This window comes from Alosa pseudoharengus, unplaced genomic scaffold (assembly GCF_046254945.1).
Source record: "Alosa pseudoharengus isolate Yale_2024_CS ecotype anadromous, Long Island Sound unplaced genomic scaffold, YU_APseudo_1.1 YU_APseudo_1.1_scf_5, whole genome shotgun sequence".
Taxonomy (NCBI): domain Eukaryota; kingdom Metazoa; phylum Chordata; class Actinopteri; order Clupeiformes; family Clupeidae; genus Alosa; species Alosa pseudoharengus.
The window spans coordinates 26,874,953-26,899,051 of record NW_027468837.1 but is presented as its reverse complement, the minus strand read 5'-3'; the positions used below and the strand labels follow the sequence as shown (position 1 = coordinate 26,899,051).

The window sequence follows — 24,099 nt, the reverse complement described above, 5'->3', positions numbered from 1 at the left end:
TCACTCCCAAAGGCAGGCCAAACGAGAACACCACTGTGTAGGTTTCAACACACCGAGTTGGGCATCCGATTGGCTAGAAAGAAAACAGGGGCATCTTGTGGGATGCCATGCACGGCCAACTACATGTATGTGTACTGCATTGCACCTCTTGGCTAGTTGCCAATTGCAAGGCGCAAGTCTCTCAACCTCATTTACAAGCAAAAACACCTGCACATGCACCCTTGCAAAGCAGCAGGAGTGGAAAGTCAAAAAAAAGACAACGCCATGATTGTCTCCAAGTGCATCAATGGCACCTTGTCTTCGGAATGCAGAGGGGATTCCCCCTCCCCCCCAAGAGAAGTGAGCAAGAGAGAATTGAGTGGTGGAGGATGGATTACAACCCCCCTGGCTGTGGAGGCATGTGTAGTCACGTAGCTTCCCTTCATAAAGCCCAACACTGGTCCCCAGCTGAGTTGCTGGCTGGTGCTCACTGCCCCAGTGCTCTCCAGTGAGTCTCCTCATAAATAGTATGCTCAGCACCTCTAGAGTACCATCATGCTCTATCATTACCTTCTCAAATGATCCAGTAACATGGAGGCCAAACAGCAGGCAGTAACATGGGAAAAAATCATTCACATTACACAACTTCTTAGAAGTAGTGGCAAATAGATTTTCACCAATAAAGTGGACATTTATAAAAAAAAAAAAAACATCTACTTGCACAAATTTGATGACCACCATACCATAGGTCAGGCTTTTTCTCCATCAAATGGCATGGACAATTACAGTAATGTTGAAATATGAAATAACCTCATGATGGAAAAAGATGGGTTCTTCGCTGGCATGGTTGGACATGATGCCACTGCCACAGGCCACACACCTGATAGTATGCAAGTTCAAACCCAGAATGTTCCAATCTCTGGAATGTGTCCTCTGTGTTCTTGAGTTGGAATGAGATAGTGGATTAACGAACCATGTGCCTGACAATCACTCAACCCCATCAAGTGTACACCGTCAGTGCATGTATTCAAAACTCTTCCTGTTTATGGCTCTTTGCTGGCGGCGCTGGCGGTTGCTTGCTTGCCTTGGTGGAATGCAGTGGTTGACTCTGATCTGATACTCATCTGACCAGACACGCCAATTCTCTTGCCTATTCTGAGACGATGTTGACAGCAGTTTTTTTGGCTTCCGCTGAAGCTTGGGGATTCTCTGAGAAGGCCATTCAGAAACATCAGCATCTGTTTCACATTTGACTGAAGGGTGTCTGCCTGTTTGGTATCACATGGCAGTCAAGCCCAAAAGTGTCACAAACCTCCTTCAAGTCATCGTTGGGTAATCAAAATGGCAGGATTGGATTGGACCCACCTCATTTTCTAGAGTGAACATGACCGAGCAGGCACCCTGTGAGAAATCTAAATATAATCAGCATTTTTGGCCTTTCACTGCTTAAATGATGAGAGCAATATGTGCCAGTTATGCCTCCTCAACCCATCTGCAGCTATTCTGTGTAACATTTCCCATGAAACAGATGTTACAGGAAGAAACTGGCAGTGGTGAGGGTCAGGTTAGGAGAGGATAAGCGAAGACTCTAAGGCTAACACTAACAAGTTGGGCTGGCCATCAACCGAACCCCTACTCTTTTTCACTTTAGGTCATTTTTCACTTACATGTTTATTATCTCCATCTTCTGCCGCCTTCTCTCTAACCCTCCCATACACCATCCTTTGCTTTTTTTCTTTAATTTCTCTCTCTCTCTCTCTCTCTTAGCTTGAGCTGATACATCTAAGGCTCTGGTCCAAAATCAACTCTTCCGTTCAGTTCACAGTGTCAGGCTGGAACAGAGAAACCCCCAGGAGGCCCGACCTAAAATAGGAGTCTGCCTTTGGCAGAGGTTAGGAACAACAATTCAGTTTAAAAAAAAAAAAAAAAAAAAAAAGAAGAAAGACTTGGGGAAGGATGGAGCGATTGACATGACGACAAAGAAAAAGAACCAAATTCCCCTAAAAAACGTCCAGCTGCCGCAAGTTCATCCAAGTTGAACAAGGACGTGCGTCCGCTGTCAAAGTTCACAGTGGATTCAAAGAAAAGTTCCATTCTAATGAGGCTAAGAATTGCAACATGTAAAATCTGTTCACTTAAATAAAATAGAAATGCACAAGCAATTCTCCTGTCTAAAAGCAGACTCTTGCCTGCTGAACAGATTATTTTTTTATTGAAAACATAAAATAAGACTGAAGTCTCCACAGATCATTTCAAACTGGAAATTCTTCCAGTGGAGAATGGCAGCTACTGAGCTGCTTAACTGGTAGGTGGTCCCATATGCGGTGTTTAAACCTACAGTGGAAAACCAAAGTTTCAGTCATACACCTGTAACCTGCTGACCAGTGTGGTGGGCAGGTGATGATCCATTCACCATAGAGAATGTCCACTCGGAGATGTCAGGCTGTGGAACATTTTGTTCTTAACTCTGATCGTCCACTCGACGGAAGACTGCTAGAAAGTTCTTTCCACCGTTGCGCTGTACTTTTTTCCCCTCCTCTGTGCATGTGCCAAGGCGACCAATGATGACATCATCAACCTACAACAAAATGTACAGTAGTTAGAGAAAAGAAAGTGCGTAGACCAATCCAGTCACTGACCAAATCGAGGATGCAAGGAATGAATAATAATAATAATAATTATTATAATAATAATAATAATAATAAAAACAAAAATCAACAACTCAGGAGACCAGTCTCTCAGACCTACCAGCTCTTCCTCTGGGACACGTGTGAAGAGGGGGTGTTCCGTGAAGTGCTTCACCATCCATAGATGCACTTCTTCAACATCTGTGTTTGTGTACACCAAACCCTTGACCAAACAAGATGAAAACATTAAGGTCACCTTAAAGGAAGACTAGAGAGGCCTTAGCACTGGAAGCTCTTTTACAGGTTATATTAGGGAATGTTAGAATTGATTGATAACTGAAAATATGGCCGGATGTCTACTAGCACTTTAGGATTATGGATTGTGTTAACGTTTGACACATCAGTTTAGGGAATCAATACTGTTGGCGAATAGCCACGTTACGACTGTAGAGACCTCAGTCTCACACTCACAAGCCAGTTTCCCACAGCAGAGTTGGCATGTGAAGATGATTACACACACGCAGACACACACTTGTGTGTGCGCGCAAGCACACATAGTCACATACACACCTGCTTAATTTCACTGGAAATATTGATCACATTCTTGGTTTAGCACATAGCCAGGCTATTTCGCACAGGACTACACTCCCTCCTCCCTTCCATGTTTTACCTAAAACCTCCCCTGCGGCTTTGCCTTTAACAACTCTGTTGAGCAAAGCAAGCATCCACCCACCCCACCACACACACAAACACACACACTCCACAGGGGCCTGGAATAGCAGGCGAGCAAACACAGGGCCTTATCTGTCGTGTCATTGGAGTTTACTCTGGAGCTTGAACAGATTGTATAATTAGAAGACGGACTTCGTGGAAAATGCTCTAGTGGCACAGATTTCCCTGATCCTGCACAAGGGAGCCGAAACGCATTCTGTGTGTGTGTGTGTGTGTGTGTGTGTGTGTGGTCATAGCCTTGCCTAGCCCTAACCATTTCTGGCTGATTGTAATTTTTCCTTTTACCTCCGCTTGTTTCCATGCGTCTCTTTGGAATATGGGAGATTCATAGAACAGCAAGGTTTGCACTCAAAGGGTCAAGAACTGGTTAAGCATGATCTCTATAGGGACAGCTCAGGTCTATGTATTTGTGCTTAAGTGGTGCCACGCTCATTTGGAGCAGAGTTCCCCCAAAAGTCTTTACCCAACCAAAGCGCCTATCCTTGCCTAATCCCCCTCCCCTCCCAATCCAACCCCAGCTAGGCATTAATGCTGGCACCCGGCGCTCCAGGTGACTGGTGCTGAGTGTGCAACCAGTGAGTATTAACAGCCTTCACTCACACACACACACACACACACACAGACCCCTCTCACACACACACACACACACACACACACACAGAGCCCTAACACACACACACACACACACACACACACACACAGAGCCCTAACACACACAAACCCCTAAGACACACACACACAGACCCCTAAGACACACACACAGAGCCCTAACACACACACACACACACAGAGCTCTAACACACACACACCCCTAAGACACACACACACAGACACACAGACCACAGACCCCTCAGACACACACACACACAGAGCCCTAACACACACACAAACACACACAGAGCCCTAACACACACACCCCTAAGACACACACACACACACACACACACACACACACAGAGCCCTAACACACACACACACACACACCTAAGACACACACACACACACACAGACCCCTAAGACACACACACAGAGCCCTAACACACACACACATAATTAATAACCCACATTCACAAAAACAAGTCTGGCATTGTTCACAACCTGCTTGGACACACACACACACACACACACACCTACCTCAGTGTGTGTAACACATCCATCATGAGTGCACACACCTCTCGCTAAACCCCTTGGAGATAAAAAATATGGCAGGTGAAAAAAACAGAGCACATGCTGACAGGTTGAGAGAGGGAAGAGAAGGGCAGAGAGACAGAGAGAGGGAATGAAAGAGAAAGAGATAAAGAGAAAAACTGAGAGACAGACAAAAGAAGAAAGGTAGAGAGTGAAAGAGAAATATAGAGAGAGAGAGCGAAAGATGGAGAGAGAAAAATGAGAACAGCAGAAGACAAAAAAAGAATAGATGGAAAGTAGATGTATGGAGAATGGAAATAAGGCCAGAGGTGCATCAGAGCAGAGGCAGGGACTTGAGGAGTGGAAAGAGTGAAGTAGACAGTTCAGGTGCGGGACCTGTCTGTCAAGTGAGGGCCACACCTGAGCAAGAAGCGCCCGACATGACAGGCCCTAAGAGAAACAAGCACCAAACTACTGTCTACTGTCCGATGCGGTGGCGCAATCCAGTGACTCTAATTGACCTGTCGCTAAGCCCCGCCCCCCATTGTTACCCTGTGAAAACTCGGACAAACAAACCAGACTTGATTAGAAATACATTGTGGACAATGGCAGCTGACAGTATATGAAAGCAGGCTTTGAGGACGTTTTGATCGATAAGAGGATTAACTTTCCTCCAGAAGCTATCAAAAGGGACTTAATTATGCTATGGAGGGGTGTATTCAAAACTTTACAATACATACAAGGTGACAAGCAGTTGTGGCGAGTAGCCGTGCAAATCACCGTGCAAAAACCACTGACGTTAATGCTAGCTAGCTAGTGGAAGATTGATACTAAGATATGTTAGGTTACGTTAATATTTGATGTAGTAAGAATATAGTAGTTGGTTAATGAGCATTTTCATCTTGGGATTTAACAGGGAACCTGTGCACACGTTGTTGGCTTAGTAGCCTACATTACGTCGAGCTGTTGCAAATGCGAGAGACGTCCTGTAGGCTACTGCTGATGAAAATAGCCTCTCGGGGTACCTATCAGAATTACACGTCCCCCATGCAAACCGTTTGACCATGGTTATCCGTCGGGGTTTTTTGAGTTAATAAACTCCATAAATAACCATTAATTTGTCATTTTATGCCTGCTCCCTGTTGTTTCCTATGGAGTTGTCCGAGCTGATGTCCGAGTCCCATTGAGGCTGGACTGTCATTGGCTCATCAGCGTTCTAAGGGTGGCGCTTAGCGACAGGTCAATTATACACATTCATATCAACTCATGTGGCAGAGGTTTTAGTTCAAAGTGAGTCGTGGCACAGCATGTACAGTATCTATGTATAGAAATATGCTTTAACCCAGGGATCACCAAATGGAGACGGGAAACAATCACATGGATATCTAAGTTAATGATAAGTAAGTTATTTTCAAATCATCGATTGCTCAAAGAGGAGAAAGCTAGACAGCGAGAACAGAGCTTTATATAACGATACGGGGGCAATACCATGCAAAACTGTCACGTCCGTAACGCCAACTACTGTAAATATGGATGTGACAGTTTTGCGCAGAATTGCCCTGGACCTCTTCTACATATTCTGAGACAGGCGATTTTTAAAAGCGCCAATTTGAAGCACCTCTACTAGACAAAGCATATATTTTGAGCAAGCATAGGGTAGGCTAGGCCCATTCAACAGTGAACTGAGACCACAGAATATTTTACGATTTAAAAAGGCAATATGATTGATCCACCACAATCTAGTTAAGCCTACATGCATTCACTGCCCAACAACGTGATGTTCCTGGGTTTCCAGGATTTCGGGTCAACATAAAAAAAATAAAAAAAGGAACCAGCTGTGGAATATCCATCCTTGTTTCAGCTCAAATTTTATTGTAAGTTCACGTTAAGATCTTAAAAATAGCCAAGGCTACTCCCCAATTACTCTTATCTTGCCTTATTTCTCCTCATTTCAAATGTTGCCTTTAGGCTACTTATTTTATTTCACATTAAACATTAGGCCTAGGCCTACAACTAGGCTCCATCCATCCATATATATATATATATATATATATATATATATATATACATACACACATACATACATACATACATACATACATAGCCTAAACACGCATGTTAAAAACATTATGATGCTCCGGACCTTTGCTTGAGGAAATTTTCCGTAACCGGACCTCGCTGAAGATTAATTGAATACCCCAGAATCCATGATACTGGTGTTAGGAACTTAATCTACTGGCTGGGCTTTAGGACAACAAAAGTGGTTGGGCCCCAGGTTTCTTTCTACAGTGAAAACAGTAGACAATCAGAGCTTGATTAAAGCAGAACTTGAGGCACTAATGATAGAATAGTAGATCATTGCCACACAATGCCTTGCTAATGTTGTGATGCAGCACTCTCAAAAAAGAACATTACACCAGAGACGGTTGATGGTTCTAAAGGATCTTTGATTACACGCAGCGCCTGATTTTAGATTGATTTTCTATTGATTCACTACAAACAAACCACGTGAGCGCATAACCCCACGACAGCAGTTGCCAAGGTGCTCGGTATAGACCCTTTCAACAAGGTGAACAAAAACAATGCTCCCAATCTACTGCGTTGTGTTCATTTCCTGTTACAATTTAAACGTTTTAATCACTAAAACTGTCTTGTTTGTAGAACTAATTTCTTCCGACACATATCAACTAATTTCTCAACTCACAGGACAAACTGCCGTTACTAGTTCTAAATGGATGGTTGCTACGGCCAAAGGCCAGTCGTTAGTTCTATCTCTCCCGTTGTCAAGCGGGCGTATCCCAAGATTCTGATGAACTTTAGCTTTGAAACATCGCTATTTTACTTAGCCTGCTGTCATCCATCTAGCTAAAAGCCACCTCCGTCATATGCTACAATGTTGCAATGTTCTGAACGTCTGCATTTTACAGCTCGGATGCAACGTGACAGTTCATTTAAACTTCACAACAAAAAATGGATCTACTTCATAGGTGTGCAGATAACATACGGTTAATGGTCGTTCTAAATTACGTAGGACAATGGGAAATTCAACCAAGCAGTGGAATAAGCTCTATTAGTGTGCTGAAATCTATAACACAGGGCCGCGTTCCCATTCATAAGTCACTTGTCCATCGGGCTCCATTTGATAGTAAGCAGCTTTTGGAGGAAAGCAGCTGAATCACTAAACTGTAGTGTTGTGAATAGGTAAAGGGGTAGCAATGGATGCCTGCCAACCTAAAGTGCACTGACCTTGAAAGACCCTTTCATGAGCAGTGAGAATTGGTTATGCCTGCTGCACACTGACATGAGTCACGTTAGCGGTAGTGTTTGGAGTTGGTGACCTGGGGACCTTCTTGCAGGTCAAACCCCTAACTATGCTGGAACTGAATTTTTTAATCCAAAGCAAAGTAAAACTACAATGGCCACTGCATTAAAGGCTGGGCATTTTAAAAACAACAAACAAAGAGTCTTGTGTTTTGGCCCTGTGACAGGGCGGGAGACTCGACGATCATTTATGCTCAACATTACATACGGATACGCATGGATGGGGATAAAGCCTTCCGTCCACATGCTGCGCTCCTTTCGTCTGTTGTCTTTCGCACGTTTGCTGAAAGCTTACGGATATGGATGGCTTTATGTTTGTATGAAAAGGAAGCGAAAATCAGGCTTAACCCTCCTGTTATCCTTGGGGTCAATTTGACCCCAAGCAATGTTTAACATCATAAAATATATGGTTCACTTTTTTATTTTGCTTCATGTTTCATGACTTTTCCTCAATTGAAGGGTACAACAGAGTAAGCATTAAATTTGTACAATAATATATTTTCAATGTCCTGTACAAATATTTTGTACATTGGTGTTCCTTGGGGTCAGTTTGACCCCAGCTGTATGAAACATAAGCTACATGAATATTTGACACATTATGGATATTATTATTGTAATAGTGAGAACATATTGTTATTATCATTATTACATATACAAGTACATATTACATGTCATTTTGGCAGGACTGTATAAGTCAAAAGGTGAAGCAACAGCAAACCTTTGGGCTGCCGACACTGGATGGGTAATATTGCCAGCCAGGGTTCCATGGTTCATAAAGGGGTGTGGGGGAGTGGGATTGTTTTGTAGGGCTTTTGATGGTGGTTATTACACTCTTGTTAAGTACCTGTCACAAAAAAAACTGGGTAACAATATGAACTAGAAAACGCAATTCCAGGGAATTACCAGTGCATGAAAATGCAAAACATATGGTGTGAAATATATTGTTAAAACAGATGATGTGCTAATTGGCAACCAACATGGTGAGGTTTAATATAGTTGGAATGACTGAACTAGGTAGATGAGGTTCAATATAGTTGGAATGACTGAACAGATAGGTGGATAGTTTAAAAGGTTAAATTATTAGCTAGGTAGACGAGGTTTAATATAGTTGGAATGACTGGACAGTTAAATAGGTGGATAGTTTAAATGGTTAAATTATTTGCTAGGTAGATGAGATTTAATATAGTTGGAATGACTGAACTAGGTAGATGAGGTTTAATATAGTTGGAATGACTGAACAGTTAAATAGGTGGATAGTGTAAAAGGTTAAATTATTTGCTAGGTAGATGAGGTTTAATATAGTTGGAATGACTGAACTAGGTAGATAAGGTTTAATATAGTTGGAATGACTGAACAGTTAAATAGGTGGATAGTTTAAAAGGTTAAATTATTTGCTAGGTAGATGAGGTTTAATAGTTGGAATGACTAAACTAGGTAGACGAGGTTTAATATAGCCTGGCCACCTGGCCTAGGATTCTAATTGCTTAACGGCAGTCTTAAAGTCTTAGAGCCATATTGTATGCTTAAAGCCTGAGACAGAGTATATACAGCGGGGAAAATAAGTATTGAACACGTCAACATTTTTTTCAGTAAGTATACTTCCAGTGAGGCTATTTGCATGAAATTTTCACCAGACATTAGTATTAACTTAGGTAATCCACACATATAAAAAAATCCAAACATTAATGTCCATAAGTAGAGTTATGAGCAAAAAAGTGGAATGGCACAGGGAAAAAGTATTGAACACGCTCAGAAAAAGCAGTGCACAAAGGCAAGGAATGGCCAGGAACGAGCTGGAATCTATACACAGTTATCCCTCCTATCTGTGCAAATTAATATAAGATGGATTAGTATATATTAATGAGCTATAAAAAGGTTTTTCATTACCAAGGTGTCACACAAGAAACATTTCATAATGGGTAAAAGCAAAGCGCTCTTCCAAGACCTTTGCAACATTATTGGATGTCATACTACACACCATATTTGGAGGAGAAATGGCACTGTGCATCACCCTAAAAATACCATACTAACAGTGAGGTTTGGAGGTGGAGGCATCAAGGTGTGGGGCTGTTTTTCATCTCATAGTACTGGTAGACTTCACACAGTTTCACAGAGCGATTTTTTCTGGAGAAAATTTCATGTGAATAGCCACACTGGAAGTATACTTACTGAAAAAATGTTGACGTGTTCAATACTTATTTTGCCCGCTGTAGTCTAAAAAATGTAGATAGTGTAATGGATGTTGATAGACAGAAAGTTGAATGGATGTTGATAGGCAGATTGTTTAATGGATGTTGATGGATAGTTTAATGGGTGGATGAGTGAATGGTTTGAAGAGGATGAATGGATAGAAAGTTGGATGAAATGTGCCTTATATCCTTGTAGAATGGAGAGACACAGAGAGAGTTGGCCACCCGAGACTGCCACAAGCGACGCCAACTCCATTAAGGATCATTAAAGAATTGTGCAAAAGCAATATACATCCTGCGAGGCATTTCTTTTCTCCCCCTTTCTCCAGATCTGCGATTAGCCTAGTTTGAGACTAGACGACATGAGGACAATCGGGTTTACGGGGGATGTGAATGAACGAGGTGGTGCGGTAATGTTAGGCCTACAGAGACAGGCAGATCAACGGGGGGCTTTGAAGCATTCGCCTTGGCTGCTAATCTAAGTCACTTTGGTAAATAATCTTGGCCCTGGCTGAGCTGCTTTTTAGCCCTTTGGTGGGTGGATGGAGTTGGGGGGGGGGCACGCTGAATGTGTCTCTTTGTGTTGAAGTATAAGAGTCTTACCCCGATGCGGAGAGTGTAGGCATACTCCGCCAGCAGCGTGGGACTGATGATCCGCCACTTGTGTTTGGTCCTCTTGAAGTGCGGGTCGGGAAAAAGGAAGAACAGCTTGCTGAGCTGGGGGAGCGGAAGGCGATTTCAGGACACGGGGAGGCGGGGCAGAGTGAGACGGAGAAGGAGAGAGCCAAAGAGACAAAGAGAGAGAAAGAAAGAGAGAGAAGAAAAAAAGTTAAATTTTCTCCTTTCAAATTTGGAACAAACACAATGAATGAGACATCATTGTAAGGACACATTGATCTGTTGCTGAAATGCTGGCTTTAATGTTAAAACACAGACAGACACACGTTAGATACTCAATCCTAGTCAAGAATGCAGGATATTAATATGATTATGATTCAAATAAAGGCAATCTGGTATAACACACACTATGGGTATCCATTGATACTTTTAATGCCAGTAATCATGACAGGTTATATCAGATGCAGGCTTGAGAGGTTTGGACAAAGAGTGTCCCCTAGCTGATTACTTTCACAATGCAACTCCTCCTGGTCATCAATAGTAGCCTCATCATCACCACCTGAGACCACCTGTGCCTGTGCAAATTTTAGGTGTGAACAGAGCAAAATGATTCTAAATGATTCCAGAATCAAAGTTGTTACACCTCCTGTGCAAACAAGTTTTTTTTTTTTTTTAAAGCGTTCTGTGTGCATGCATGTGCTGTTGCATAACACGTTGTAATATCACCATCATATATACATAAAACATTATTTGTTTAGTATCTGCATACCAAATAAAGTGTTCTACAAAGAGTAGGAGTACCATGCTGAATGAGCATTACACTAAATAATATAAAACTTGTGAGTGAAACTTAGTCCGAGTGGACAAAGTTATTGCTCGAGCAGTACTGCTGTTGTGGCTGTTTTTGGGCCTGATGGAGACCCTATTAAAACAGGCCTGCAGACAGACCCTGTCCCAATACCAGTGGCACGCAATCAAAGTTTATGTTGAGTGAAACAAGCTCACTTGCTTTTCCTTTTTAAACCGAGGACATAGTTGCTGGGGCAGATCTGCTATCCTGCTGGGAGTCTGGCTAGGAATCCCCCCCCCCCCCCCCCTTTAACAGGTTTTTATTAAAATAAACTCCAAACCTACCCCCCCCCCCCCTCCCCACAGCCATCAACTCACAAACCAAAAGCCTCCACACATCCCCCCACACACACTCTATTCAAAACACACACATATGCGCACACACACACACACACACACACACACACACAACCCCCCCATCATTTTTTTATTACCCAAATAAATAATGTCCCGTTCAGACAGAGCGATGGCGGGATAATTATTGGGAGTGTGGAGGAGGGCCCTGGGGCCATCGCTCACTGGGCCCACACAAAAAAAAAACACACCACACTTTAATTAGCAGGTCAGGGGAAAAAAAAGAAAAGTACAGAAAGAAAGGATAAAGATTGGGGGTGGGGGGTAAAAAATTGTGGGATGAGAGTGGCTAGAAATAGAACACTGCAGCTATACGCCATTAGTTGTGTGTGTTTGGGTGCTTGTGCATGTGAGCATCTGTTTGTGTGTTTGTGTGTGTTTGGGTGCATGTATGTGCATGCACATGAAGTGGCCTTACAGCAAAGGGCTCCTGAGGTTCTTCATTTTTTTCTTTCCTCCCATCCCCCTTTCTTTCTCGCTTTTTCCCAAAACCAGTTAATCTCGTCCAGTTCAGCGGGCTGGACAGAGTGACCGCACCACTGTGCCCACCGTCTCTGCATCGACTTGGGCATCTGAGAAGTGGATTACCAGACCAAAAAAACCCCACAGCCACTTGACGAGCAGTGGAAAGATTTACACCTCGCATCACCACAAGGTTGACAGGGAGACAGACAAACAGACAAATACAGAGATAGACAGAAAGAAAGAGAGATCATATTGTGACACCTTTTTTTGTCAATATTGGTAGATTACTGGTATTGCAACAAAGTTCACATTGTTGCACTGCCCTCCCTGTTGGCTAATGTACTGCCGCAGGCAGCCTGAACGCACCAAGAATGCGCATTCAGTGATTGATGATGACGTGAGAATTAGTACAGCAGGAGATGTTACATTGTCCTCTGCTACACTAGCACCTCTGTCTGATTCACTGCTCTGACTCATCACTAAACACATTACTGCTCTTCAGTCCCAATAAATGCAGGCCTTCACCAACATGCCATATGACGCAAGAATGACCATGGGAAAAATCTGTGACAGTGCAGTGTGCGGACAACTACTCTTCTTTCCTTGATAAGCCTTTTTTGTCCTGCACCTGGCCTCAGTGAGGTAGGATGTGCAGACCCTTCTTCCACCGCTAACTAATTTGCTTTCTCTTTATTGTCAAAGACGCTGGCCATTCAGAAACAACAACTCTGATGTGTTTCTTTAGGTTAGAACACTACAGAGCATTTGCTAACCAGAAAACACATTGGACATTGTAAGTGAATGGGCTAGAATGCACAAAGAAGCATAATAAATTGTCCAAAAGTTAAATATATAATTTCTAAACAAATTACGGTAGTACATTCCTCATAACTCTTACATTACACTGTGTAGTATTAATTATATAGTAAAATATGCAGTGAAATGCTGCAGTCCCATGAGAAAAAAGAACTGGAGGAAAGATATCCTTATTATCCCCTGACTTTCTATTAGACAACGATAAGATTAAAAGTGAGATTTAGAGTTAAATCTCTTGCTTCGTAGATTTGTATATGGATCAAATTAAATATTTGATTCCATTAAAGAAACATTTTTGAGAACTAAAACGTCCCTATGGGGGTCTTTGCCAGCTTTAAGGTATGAAGCCCTGAATATGTGATGTGTAGGCTGAAAGATATGAGCCAGAAAGTATCTTTCAACAAAACTAGATGTACCGCATAGCGGTACAAAATATGACCGCCGCTCAGTCCTGTACATCCGTTCCGCGAAAATAAATCACACTTCAATTTGTCTCCATCTTTTACTCCATCCCCCACTCTTGAAACTTTTGTGTATGCTTGTTTGGTATGCCTGAGTGTGTGTGTGCGGCTGCACAGAAAGTAGCCTACTGGTGCTGAATAGTAGGGGGGATTATCAACAAAAAAGGGCCTAATCGTTACGCGGTGGATAGAAGCACCAAAATTGGTACAGACACTCTTTATGATGTATCTCATCATTTGAGAAGTGGTGCCCAAAATTTCTGGTTCATTTAGGTCATTTTTTAAGGGAAAATCCAAGATGGCCACCTAAAACGACCCAAGGATAATAAAACATTACATAGTTGGGCATCATGGTTTATTATTCTGCTACTTAATTATTTTACATTTGATATATATAGAGATGGTTAACAAATAATATGTGCAAGATAACCCATGAAAATAATCTTACATGCCTTTTATACAGCTTTAAAGGGGGGAAAACAGGCTTAAAATGGTCAGAATGACATGACTCCCCAAATGAATCCTCATCTGAGAAGTTAATTATTTATGTATGCATAACATAAATATTTTTAAAAACTTTTGGAAGAATCACTTAATAATTTTCAAAAGACAGTTTATTGCTAAAATGTCCACATGATCAGAGATCAAGCCCTAAATAGGGGCACAACTCATTGACCAAATGTTATACCAGTGTTAGCGTTAGCATTAGCCAATGTAGAACCACTAGCTGGGTTCCAATTATCCAGCTAAATCTAGGCAAACAAAGGCATCCCTAGGCTAATTGTGTCCCCATGATCGCCTGGGGTGCGTATTTGTGAATCTGTAGGGCCGTTGTACCGTTATTTCGGGAATAACATTAGAAGCTATGAAATTTTGATTTGTACTACAGTAACGGTAGCCAGCTAGTATTTAGCTGTGCAGTATGTACATTGAGTAAACCTCCCTCATGATACCTTGACGTGCTAGTGAGAGAACTAGCAGCCTGGGCTTTTAGCTCAATTACTAGCACGCTCGCCTCCCGATCCCAGATGCTAGAGAGCAAATATACATTCAGCCAGCTCAAAAAGCGCAAAAATATATGCTCTGTCTTCCAGAGAAGTATACACTACAATTCCAGCTGTTACTTCTCAACCAAAGGCCATCTTAGTGCCAAAAGTTAACCAAACCGAACTTAGTATGGGCAATAACAGAGGAGGAAAAGTGGGGTGAGCATGCAATCAAACTGATGCTTCACTTCAGCCAGAACTGTCTGACCCACCTGCTATAAACTCACTCCTTCCTCTCTTTCATGAAAAAGCTGCCAGCTTTGCCATGGTCAGACATGGTATGAATGTTGTAAAACAATTGACAGAGAACCTAAATTCCGGCCAGGTCCCAGTTATGGCATTTGACCAACCACTATATACATTTACAAAAATGGTTCAGTGGAGTGATCCCGAGATCCAGACTGTTATGGAGAGGTTTGTGATGCTTGGTGGGTTACACATAGAGATGGCTCTATGGAACACAATCGGATAACTTTTAGATGGAAGTAGTTGAACAACTGCACTATGTGATAATGGGGTGGCTACCTCTGGAACAGCAGACTCCTTCTAAAGGGTGGGCTGCATGGAAACCATTTCCAGAAGTAAAGGATGCCTTCATTGCTATGACAGCAAATCCTTTTCAACTGCTTAGCCAGGAATCAAACATGTTTGCATTGCTGGAGAAGTACACTTGTGTTCTTTACGATAAGAAAACGGATCTTGAAAAAGTCAATGATCTCAGGAAGGACTTGTTTTCTCAAATATGTCTCTCAATGGAAAATATCCCTCCCACACAGGCTGCACTGATACAGCATTCAAATAGAGCAGTGTACCAAGCTAGCATTTGGTCCAAAGGTCTGCAGGCTACCCAGTCAGTGCCTTCTCCTGAAAAATATGGATGGACCAAATTAGATGATTTTTGGACACCTTTATGGACACTTTTACCAGAGGCAGCCAAAGTATGTAGAGCACCTCTTAAATGTGGCAGCAAAGGTGAGCCTCTCTGCTCTCGAAAGTGCCGATGCCAGGATGCTGGGTTGCCTTGCACAGTATTATGCCAATGTGCCAGAGCATGTGAATAGATGCAAATATGTAGGGATGCACGATATATCGGCGGCCGATATATTATTGGCCGATAAGTGAAAAAATGAAAATATTATTATCGGTCCGATAAAAGAATTCTGGCCGATAATTTGCGCCGATATTTTTTAAAGTCCTAATTTAGGCCTACGTAAGGTCCGTCTGGCTACACTGAGCTACTTGAGCTTGGTTGGCTATACTTTTTCCTCAATATAATGTCAGCGGTGTGAATGTATTTCACCACTCTAACAAAATCTGTGGATATGCGTTCATTTGGGAATCTGTGCATCTCAAAATCCTCTCGTGAATGATCCGCCATTTAACCTTACCAGAGCGGAGCTCAGCCCTATCTAGAGTCATCTTGTGCTGATGTGTTTGCACTTTACCGCGCTGTTTGGGGAAACAAATAAACAAACTCGTTAGTGGGACGAGTACATAAGTAGGCCTAGTTCTAAGTTGTGTTTTAGTATTATATTTGCATTACTTTAGCTTGGGTTTTGTATTATTACCTAGAAATATGCTAACCATTCCTGCTTCAGTTCCAGACAGATCATAATAAGTTATTAAAACCTTTGGGGCTAACCCCTTTCATTTCTGCTGCAGCAGGTTGTGCGCAACAGACTAGACGGACATAAGATACAGTCTGAGGAGTTGCAGCTTTATTCAGTTACCCGCAGTTGAAACTAAACCTAAGTTTCCCTCACAAACTCTGATTTGGTCACTATACTGTAGCTTATTCCCAGCTGAGCCGTTTATGAGTGTTTATGAGGGTATATACAGAAATTCTTATGTTGAATTTAATACCTTTTTTAATACCTTCACAATATTGTTTAATACCAACACGACTTCGAGCTGCAACTAGCGGCAACCTTTCGAAATTCAGTGTTGGGGGTAACTAATTATAAAGTAACAGATTACTGTCATTTTTGTTACTTAACTTTCTGAGTAAGAAAGTGTAGCAATGCTTACAATTCAAATCAAGTATCTATTAGTACAGTTACTGGATACTTTGTTCCTTTTTTGCTTCAATAAAAACACTGGCCTATACACAATTATTTGTTATTTAATCCTAACCCAAGATAAACTAGATGTACCGCATAGCGGTACAAAATATGACCGCCGCTCAGTCCTGTACATCCGTTCCGCGAAAATAAATCACACTTCAATTTGTCTCCATATTTTACTCCATCCCCCACTCTTGAAACTTTTGTGTATGCTTGTTTGGCATGCCTGAGTGTGTGTGTGCGGCTGCACAGAAAGTAGCCTACTGGTGCTGAAAAGGTGAATAGATTGTAGAATAGCCAAAGACGATGTAGCATTGTTATAAAACCTTTAAAATCTGTAAACAATCACAAGTAGGGCAGTTCATCACAGTTCATCCATTGCAACTGGATTGATGAAAGGTCACTTACACCTGTAGGCTACATTGTATTTGGGAAAAGCAAAAGGTATCAGTATAATGTTATTTATTTATTTATTTATAAACAAAAACATCTCTGTCAGTTCCATGCCGTTTTCAACAGCTATCAAAAACAAAGGTCATTTTTGGATGGATGGATTTTTTGTGAATGTTTCTTCTTCTACATAAGATAACATCTTTAGTTCATGTGATACTTTATTGTCAATGCACAAATTAAGTAACAGTAGTCTGAAACGTTATTGTTCATGCACAAATTAAGTAACAGTAGTCTGAAACGAAATACTGTTTTACATCTAACCAGTGCTGCAAATAGCTGACATGTCCAAATGGGCCTTGATGAAATGCGTCGCTAGACTGTTCATACACATTTTAACGGGCCAAAGTTGAAGAGTTGTTGTCCGTTATTGTTCGTGAAAATATAGGCTGATTCATGTTCCCTTGCATTGTGTAACTGAGGTCCATGTCTAGTCTGGCTTTCACCAGACCAAGCTCAATCTTTTAAGGAATCAAAAAATAAATAGCGGGCAGATCAGGCTGGGTTCACCCAGCCTAGTCCATAGGCACCCGATATTGTTTAATTTTCCGATTGAGATATTCACGCTCTGGCTATTCAAAATGCAAAAATGCATCAGGGAGTTATGAAAAAACTGTTACTAACAAACTAGATCATAATAGAAAGCTGTTAGCTTCCCTAAGCTACAGGTAGGCTTATAAGGTAGGCCTATTTACAACATAAATTGTCAATAGGATATGCTGGCGACACAAATAAAATCTCCTTTGGAAACCAATGGCTTACGCCTTACAGTATCAAGCGGACTTAAATTGCCATATCGTGGCGAAAAGTTGTAATAAAATTCACGCAGCTCCATGAGCCAAGGAAAGTGCGAATGAAGTAGCCACTTCTAAATGGGACCCACTACACAGTAGCTTAAGGTGTGTTGCTAAAGCAGCCATAATGAAATTAAGGTGTCATTGTTTGGATACTTCACACACACGTGCTTTTTAATTTCACAGACTACAACTACCAAGCTGGAATCAAAGCACATCGATTCCCCTCTCACACCCTGCACGCACTTAAAACAAAATAAACAGGCGTCTCAGTCTCACGCATGTATAGGCAAAACTGTATCAGACCGGTGTAACGTTGGTAAATTTTCCATTGCACAGAATGATTTTTGTAGCACGTGCAACAAATGACAGTCGAAAGATACAATTACAGTGCTGCTATCAATTTGCTTGGTATAACCGCATTTATAGTTTTCTACAAATGCAATCAATGAAATTGGCCTCCATCACTCAACCAACGCTAACGGTAACATTACCTAGGTCCTTATTGATATTATAAGATTAACGTACCTGCAGTAAAAACCAAGCATGTCCGATAAACATCCTCAGATTTATTTCGGCTTCAAGAAGAAATGGGAATTACATTTCATGTGAACATCATCCTATCCTTATTAGACGTTCTCTGCGGTAAACTACAGTCCTTGTAGGAAGCGTCCATTGTTTTTCCAACCCACTTTTAACTTCCAACAAAATTACGTCTCACTGCAACGATGCGCCATCTAGTGGTTTTTTCTATCTGCTATCTGCTTTTTTCTTCACAATCCATGTTTTTTTAACATAATATTATTCAGATCTTTGATAGCCTAAAGCAGTGTTTCTAAACTGGTGGGTCAGGAACCCCCATTTAAAATGCTACTCTATCAGATCTTATTATACAGCTCTTCACAATGCTAGTAGAACGTTCCATTGGCTTGAATGGGATTTCCCGATGTTCTACGGTAAGCAGGGGTGTGATTGGCAAAGGTAAAAAAAAAAGGAAAATATACATAGCATGGAGTGACCCCCCCGCCCCGATGGTTCGAGTACTTTAGTGTACTATAGTGTTGGCTACCGTATATATTTACATCACCTACAAATCCTATGCAAGGGTGGCCCTTTAAATTATTTATGGGAAGTATTGATACATTGATATATATATATATTTCAAAACATTATAGCATATAGAGCAAAGTAGATGTAGCCTATAGACCTACACAAGACTAAACCAAATATGGCTGAAATATATAGGCCATCATGATCATTTTGCCAACAGTGACGCAGAACCATGAATTTTTCCATTTATAACATGTTTTGTTTACAACTTAAACCAACATGGAGTTAAAATGTTGAATAAATTATTTACTATACTCCTACTTGATGATAATATATAGCCTGCCCCCTAACAGTCCTCTGGGCCTACGTACAAAATAGTGAATAATGTGATAGTGATATCATCTGATATTTGATATCACTGATATTTTGAGGCTGATTGAAGAGGTTGCAACTTGAAGGTTGTTGATATTTCACTTCCAAAGACAATCAAATTACATCGATTCCTACACCTCTCCTCCTAAAATAAATGGTAGGTTCTGTTTTAAGCTACTGCACCAGGATTGTGTAGGCTAAGCGGCTAATCCACTAGCGGATGGACTGAAGTTCGCTCTAAATATAAACTTTTATCGATTATGCTAACCGCTAGCATCTCTATGGGATTTCTCATATACATTAGCCATAAGCTAATGCATTAGTTTCTATTCTGTAAGGTCTGCTTAGTTTTACAGTGAAACCAGAGAATGTCTAGGACATAGACGGGCTCTGGTGAAACCTAACTAAAGGTTTGAAAGGAACTTCAGCTTCAGACTTTCTCTTGGGAAACTGTCAGACCTATCTATCCTCTGTAATGTAGCTGGCTAGACCATGTCATTGCCACACACACAAGTGGGGGCAGAATTGGAAATGTGTCATAGAGTGACAATGCATTGGTTTGGTTAAAAAGTAATAGGTTAGGTTATTGGTTATTATTGTAATAATGCTATTCATAAATAATGAGCTGTAAAGTAACTCGGACTTTTAAAAACAGTTTTTTAAAGGATATTGACTAATTATCGTTATCGTCAAAATCACCAAAAATATTGAGATATTATTTTTTGTCCATATCGCCCACCCCTAGCCTTTTCAGGACTGAGACCAGGGGTCTGTCTCAACAATAACTTGTTTATTGGAGATGGGTGTGATGACTCCGTTTCACCATGGTACGTGACTCTGTCTTCACCTCGTCCATCATGGCAACGGAATTAAACAGGACAGAGGCTAAGAACAACGAGTATAGAAAAGTGTGATTGAGAAAATCACCAATATGGTCTTGATTTGGTCAGAAATGCATTGATGGATTATACCAAAGAGCTCTTTAATCCAGCAAACCAAGATAGAAATGACTCCCTACATACTCCTCTCCAAAATTGTACATTGACTCCCCCCTTCTACTCTCTGATCCCGTGGTACAGTCCACTTACCTGACCTTTGGTGAAGAAGTTGGGCAGGTACTTCATGGCATTGCTACGTAGGCAAGCAATGTTCTGGTAGCGACCAGGCTCTGCAACACGGAGAGATTTAATGCGGTCCTGGACATAATCGGACACTTTCACACGGATCTCCAGACCCAATATCAGTGTATCAGGGAAGAGAAGGGACAGCTCAACTGTAAAAACACAACATGAACTCAGTGTAAGAAAATGCCAGCAAAAGAGAACAGGCGTAATCAAATGAGCTTCTGGCTTTCTAGTATAGTATGTAATAGTAGCCTACTATTTGAAAATTACTTAAAGGTACACTATGCAAGATTTTCACCTTTACGAAGCCAATTTGATGGTAAACGAACTAGTAATAGACAAATCGTTCCCCTAGCAACTATACAGCATAGAAGTAGCGAGTCGCTACTGAGAAAACCAGCCATGCAACTTGTGAATAAGGAAACATTGCCTTATCAGTAGATATAGCTCTTTGAAGATTTTTTGACTGTTGTTAATCCTTCAACTCCACAACAAAAGCATTTTCATTCCGTACAGGGAGGATAAGTCACAAGAAGTTTGGCATTTACAACAGAGTAAAATATAAATACTGTAGCCTATATCGAGACTCTAGAGAGAGCTCTATAGTTGCCAAAGATACCTAAACCTGCATAGTGTACCTTTAAAGGGATTATTCAATTAGACTGAAACAAGGCACACATAGTGGGACAAAACTTTTCAAAAGAACAAAAGAATTAAACATGGGTATTAGCTGAGTAACAATACGTTACTTAAGGAACTTAGCAGACTTAGGCCTACATGTTCATTCATTCGGCAAGAAATGCCATACTACTGTAGTACAGACTTAGGCCTACATGTTCATTCATTCGGCAAGAAATGCCATACTACAGTAGTATGGGTCTTTTGCAACACTGCTTCAAACAAAGGTAACCCATGTTGCTCACGAAAAAGCCTACATCTCTTGATTATAACTAACTATTAAATCAACAGCATCCTCTAGTGGTTCCTTGTGGATGTTATCATACCTCTCAGCAGTGGTGGAGCTAGGGGGTGGCTTAGGGGGCTTAAGCCCCGAATCTTTTTTCAAAAGCCCCGAATCTTTTTTAGTGTTTTAAATTCCCGGCAACTCTTATTTCCAATATAACTTCCCCTCGGTTTCTCTATAAATGTCACAAAATGCTCTATTACTGAGGAAATATATCCCTTATTTTCAAAGCCCAATATTAAAAAATAATTTGGCTACACGATCTGTGCCAGGTCTCTGGGCTATCCGCTATGGCGATTTCAATCAAAGATTCTAGAACAGAGCTCTGTTCTAGAATCTTTGATTTCAATGGTTAGATTGATTTGTTTAGATCCAGTGAAAATGCTGCCTTGACAACGCTACGTCATGGCTTCGGTGTTCCAAATAGCCTCTGTCAGAAGTCTGTCACATTTACAGTCTGTGATAAAACCTATGGATAAAACACTTTGTGTACATGTTGTTGAAACGTTATGGATATTAGAAAGTTTTTCAAAAGACCACCCAGCCCTGTTCAAGCAACAGCATCGCCCAGTGAACTGACGGATGGTGTTGTTTCAGGTTGGTGATTTCACGTTAAGAGCTTTCAGTCAGTTAGTTAGGCAGGCTAACTTTAGGCTACTTGGCTAGCTCCCTAAATGCTTAACGTTAACGTTAAATGTCCTTGTTCGTCGGCGGAAAAGGCAAATTCAGTACTCTCATAGGCTAGCTAAGCCTACTGCAGAATAAGAAATTCCAGCTCCCAAAACAAAGTGATCCTCGTCTTGTAATAAATTAGGCTACACTGTTTTGAAATGTCAGAAAAACCCATTAACAGTTATCTGCCCATGTCAACTTTTCAGTGTCATATGTTGCACAAAAGAATGTTAACTGTTAGCCTACCTTAAAACCTTGTTGATATCCTATCCACCACCACAGATCTTATAATCCAAGAGTCCACATAAATATAAAAGTCATGTTATGTTGTTTTGGCTGCCTAACTAATTATTAACTAACTAAAAAAAAAAAAAAGATATATTGAGAGGAAAGGGCCCTTTCCATAAGTGTGTTAATCAAGCACCATGCAGTCTGCATTCATAATTTAGGTGCTTGATTTTATGCACCTGTGTAAAGGGACCTGATCTATGAATAATCTTGCTAAATTACAAAATTAATATAATTTAGAAATGCCTATGTCAAGATGATAATGCATTCCTTCTAAAATACCCTTGTATCATGATGACTGGCCATACTGTAAAAAATATCATAATATTATGTATATTATAGTATAAGATATTCTATATATTTATCACACAGATGAGATCAGGGAAGAGGAAGAAGGATAATAGCAATAATAAACAATAATGTCATATCAAACAATAGCCTAATGAAAATAAACAAATACTATAATATACAAACCATAAGAAACGTTTAATTAACTAAGTATATGCTAAACAGATATGAACAGATATTGCCTCTTGAAAGACCCAAAACTATAATTTTACACAGTGTAGTGCCAGTCAGATACCTTGAATCTGTTGAATGTTAGTTTCACATTTTTTAAGTCTCAATGTGTCCATTAGTTTACACAAAATTCACTAGAAGTCATTATTTAAGGGGTTATTTTAAAAACAAATTAAATGGGCTAAGCCCCGAATGTTTACAATGTCTGGCTCCGCCCCTGCCTCTCAGAATGAGAAGATTTGTTTCTGCAAGCAGATTTAGGGATAACATTACCAAGAAGTCCTCCGTATCCACATCCAATGTCGGCAAACTCTACTTTGGCTCTTGGCCTGTCTGGCTCGTAGTCATGACGTTCATCAGGTGGACTGCAAAACTCTGGATACAGCTCTGACCAGTCCATTTCTTCTGGACACACGGGACTGACAAGGCAAGGGGATACATTTCTCTATCTGTTAATTCAAAGCCATACTAGATACTGTACATGGGGAATATAACACGACAACTAACTGTTTCAATTAAATTCCTCATAGTTGCAAAACACATGACGAAGACTAAATGAATGCGACTGGAAATGACAACGTCTGAAACGTTATATCAAAATGACATTTCTTAGACAAAACTTTGTTGTTGTAAAGTCAAAGCTATTTGAGTTTAGTGGATACCCAATTACGTTAAAATACCTGAATAACACCAACCACACACCAGTTATTGTAGTCTGACTGTAACGTTAGAGCGGATATAAGACATCTAACGTTAAAGAAGTTGCCCCAAGACATGGGAATAGAAAAGACAGTGCTATCCGGCGAGCTATCATAGGCTACTTACTACTCGAATGTGTGGTCTGCCATTGGATTGGAATGAGCCCTTTGGCGGTAATAACGTTTCTGTGGCATCGAAACGCTCATCTTACTTGTATCAGAGGCGATCAATTTCGCATAAATATGTTACACAGAGTAAAATAAACACCCAAATACAGAAAGCTCAAATCGCCAGTTAAACGCACGTTGACTGCTATGAGTCGCACATGGATGACGCAAAAATACATTAGGTTTTAATTGGCTGAGAACGCAGAGCCTATCTGGTTGGGTTTTGGAGAAAATGTTCACTTGCGATACATGTTTGCACAGCCAGAAGGCGCTGTGCATTATGTGATTATAACGAAGCACTCTATCAAATCATTTGTTTTCATTTTTGTCACATAAAAGTCATTGCCGCATT

General features: G+C 40.9%; 1 protein-coding gene across 1 annotated transcript; it reads right to left on the bottom strand.

Annotated features, from left to right (window-relative positions):
• Positions 1-2,169: 2,169 nt before the first annotated feature.
• mettl1 (methyltransferase 1, tRNA methylguanosine) lies at positions 2,170-23,897 on the bottom strand. Its single transcript, XM_076267748.1, has 6 exons — positions 23,707-23,897; positions 23,155-23,300; positions 20,403-20,587; positions 10,580-10,693; positions 2,728-2,829; positions 2,170-2,557 (listed from the first exon to the last, which is right to left on the bottom strand). Exons 1-6 carry the CDS (start codon positions 23,784-23,786, stop codon positions 2,441-2,443), a joined length of 744 nt encoding a protein of 247 aa, XP_076123863.1. The 5' UTR covers positions 23,787-23,897; the 3' UTR covers positions 2,170-2,440.
• Between the last annotated feature and the right edge of the window lie 202 nt (positions 23,898-24,099).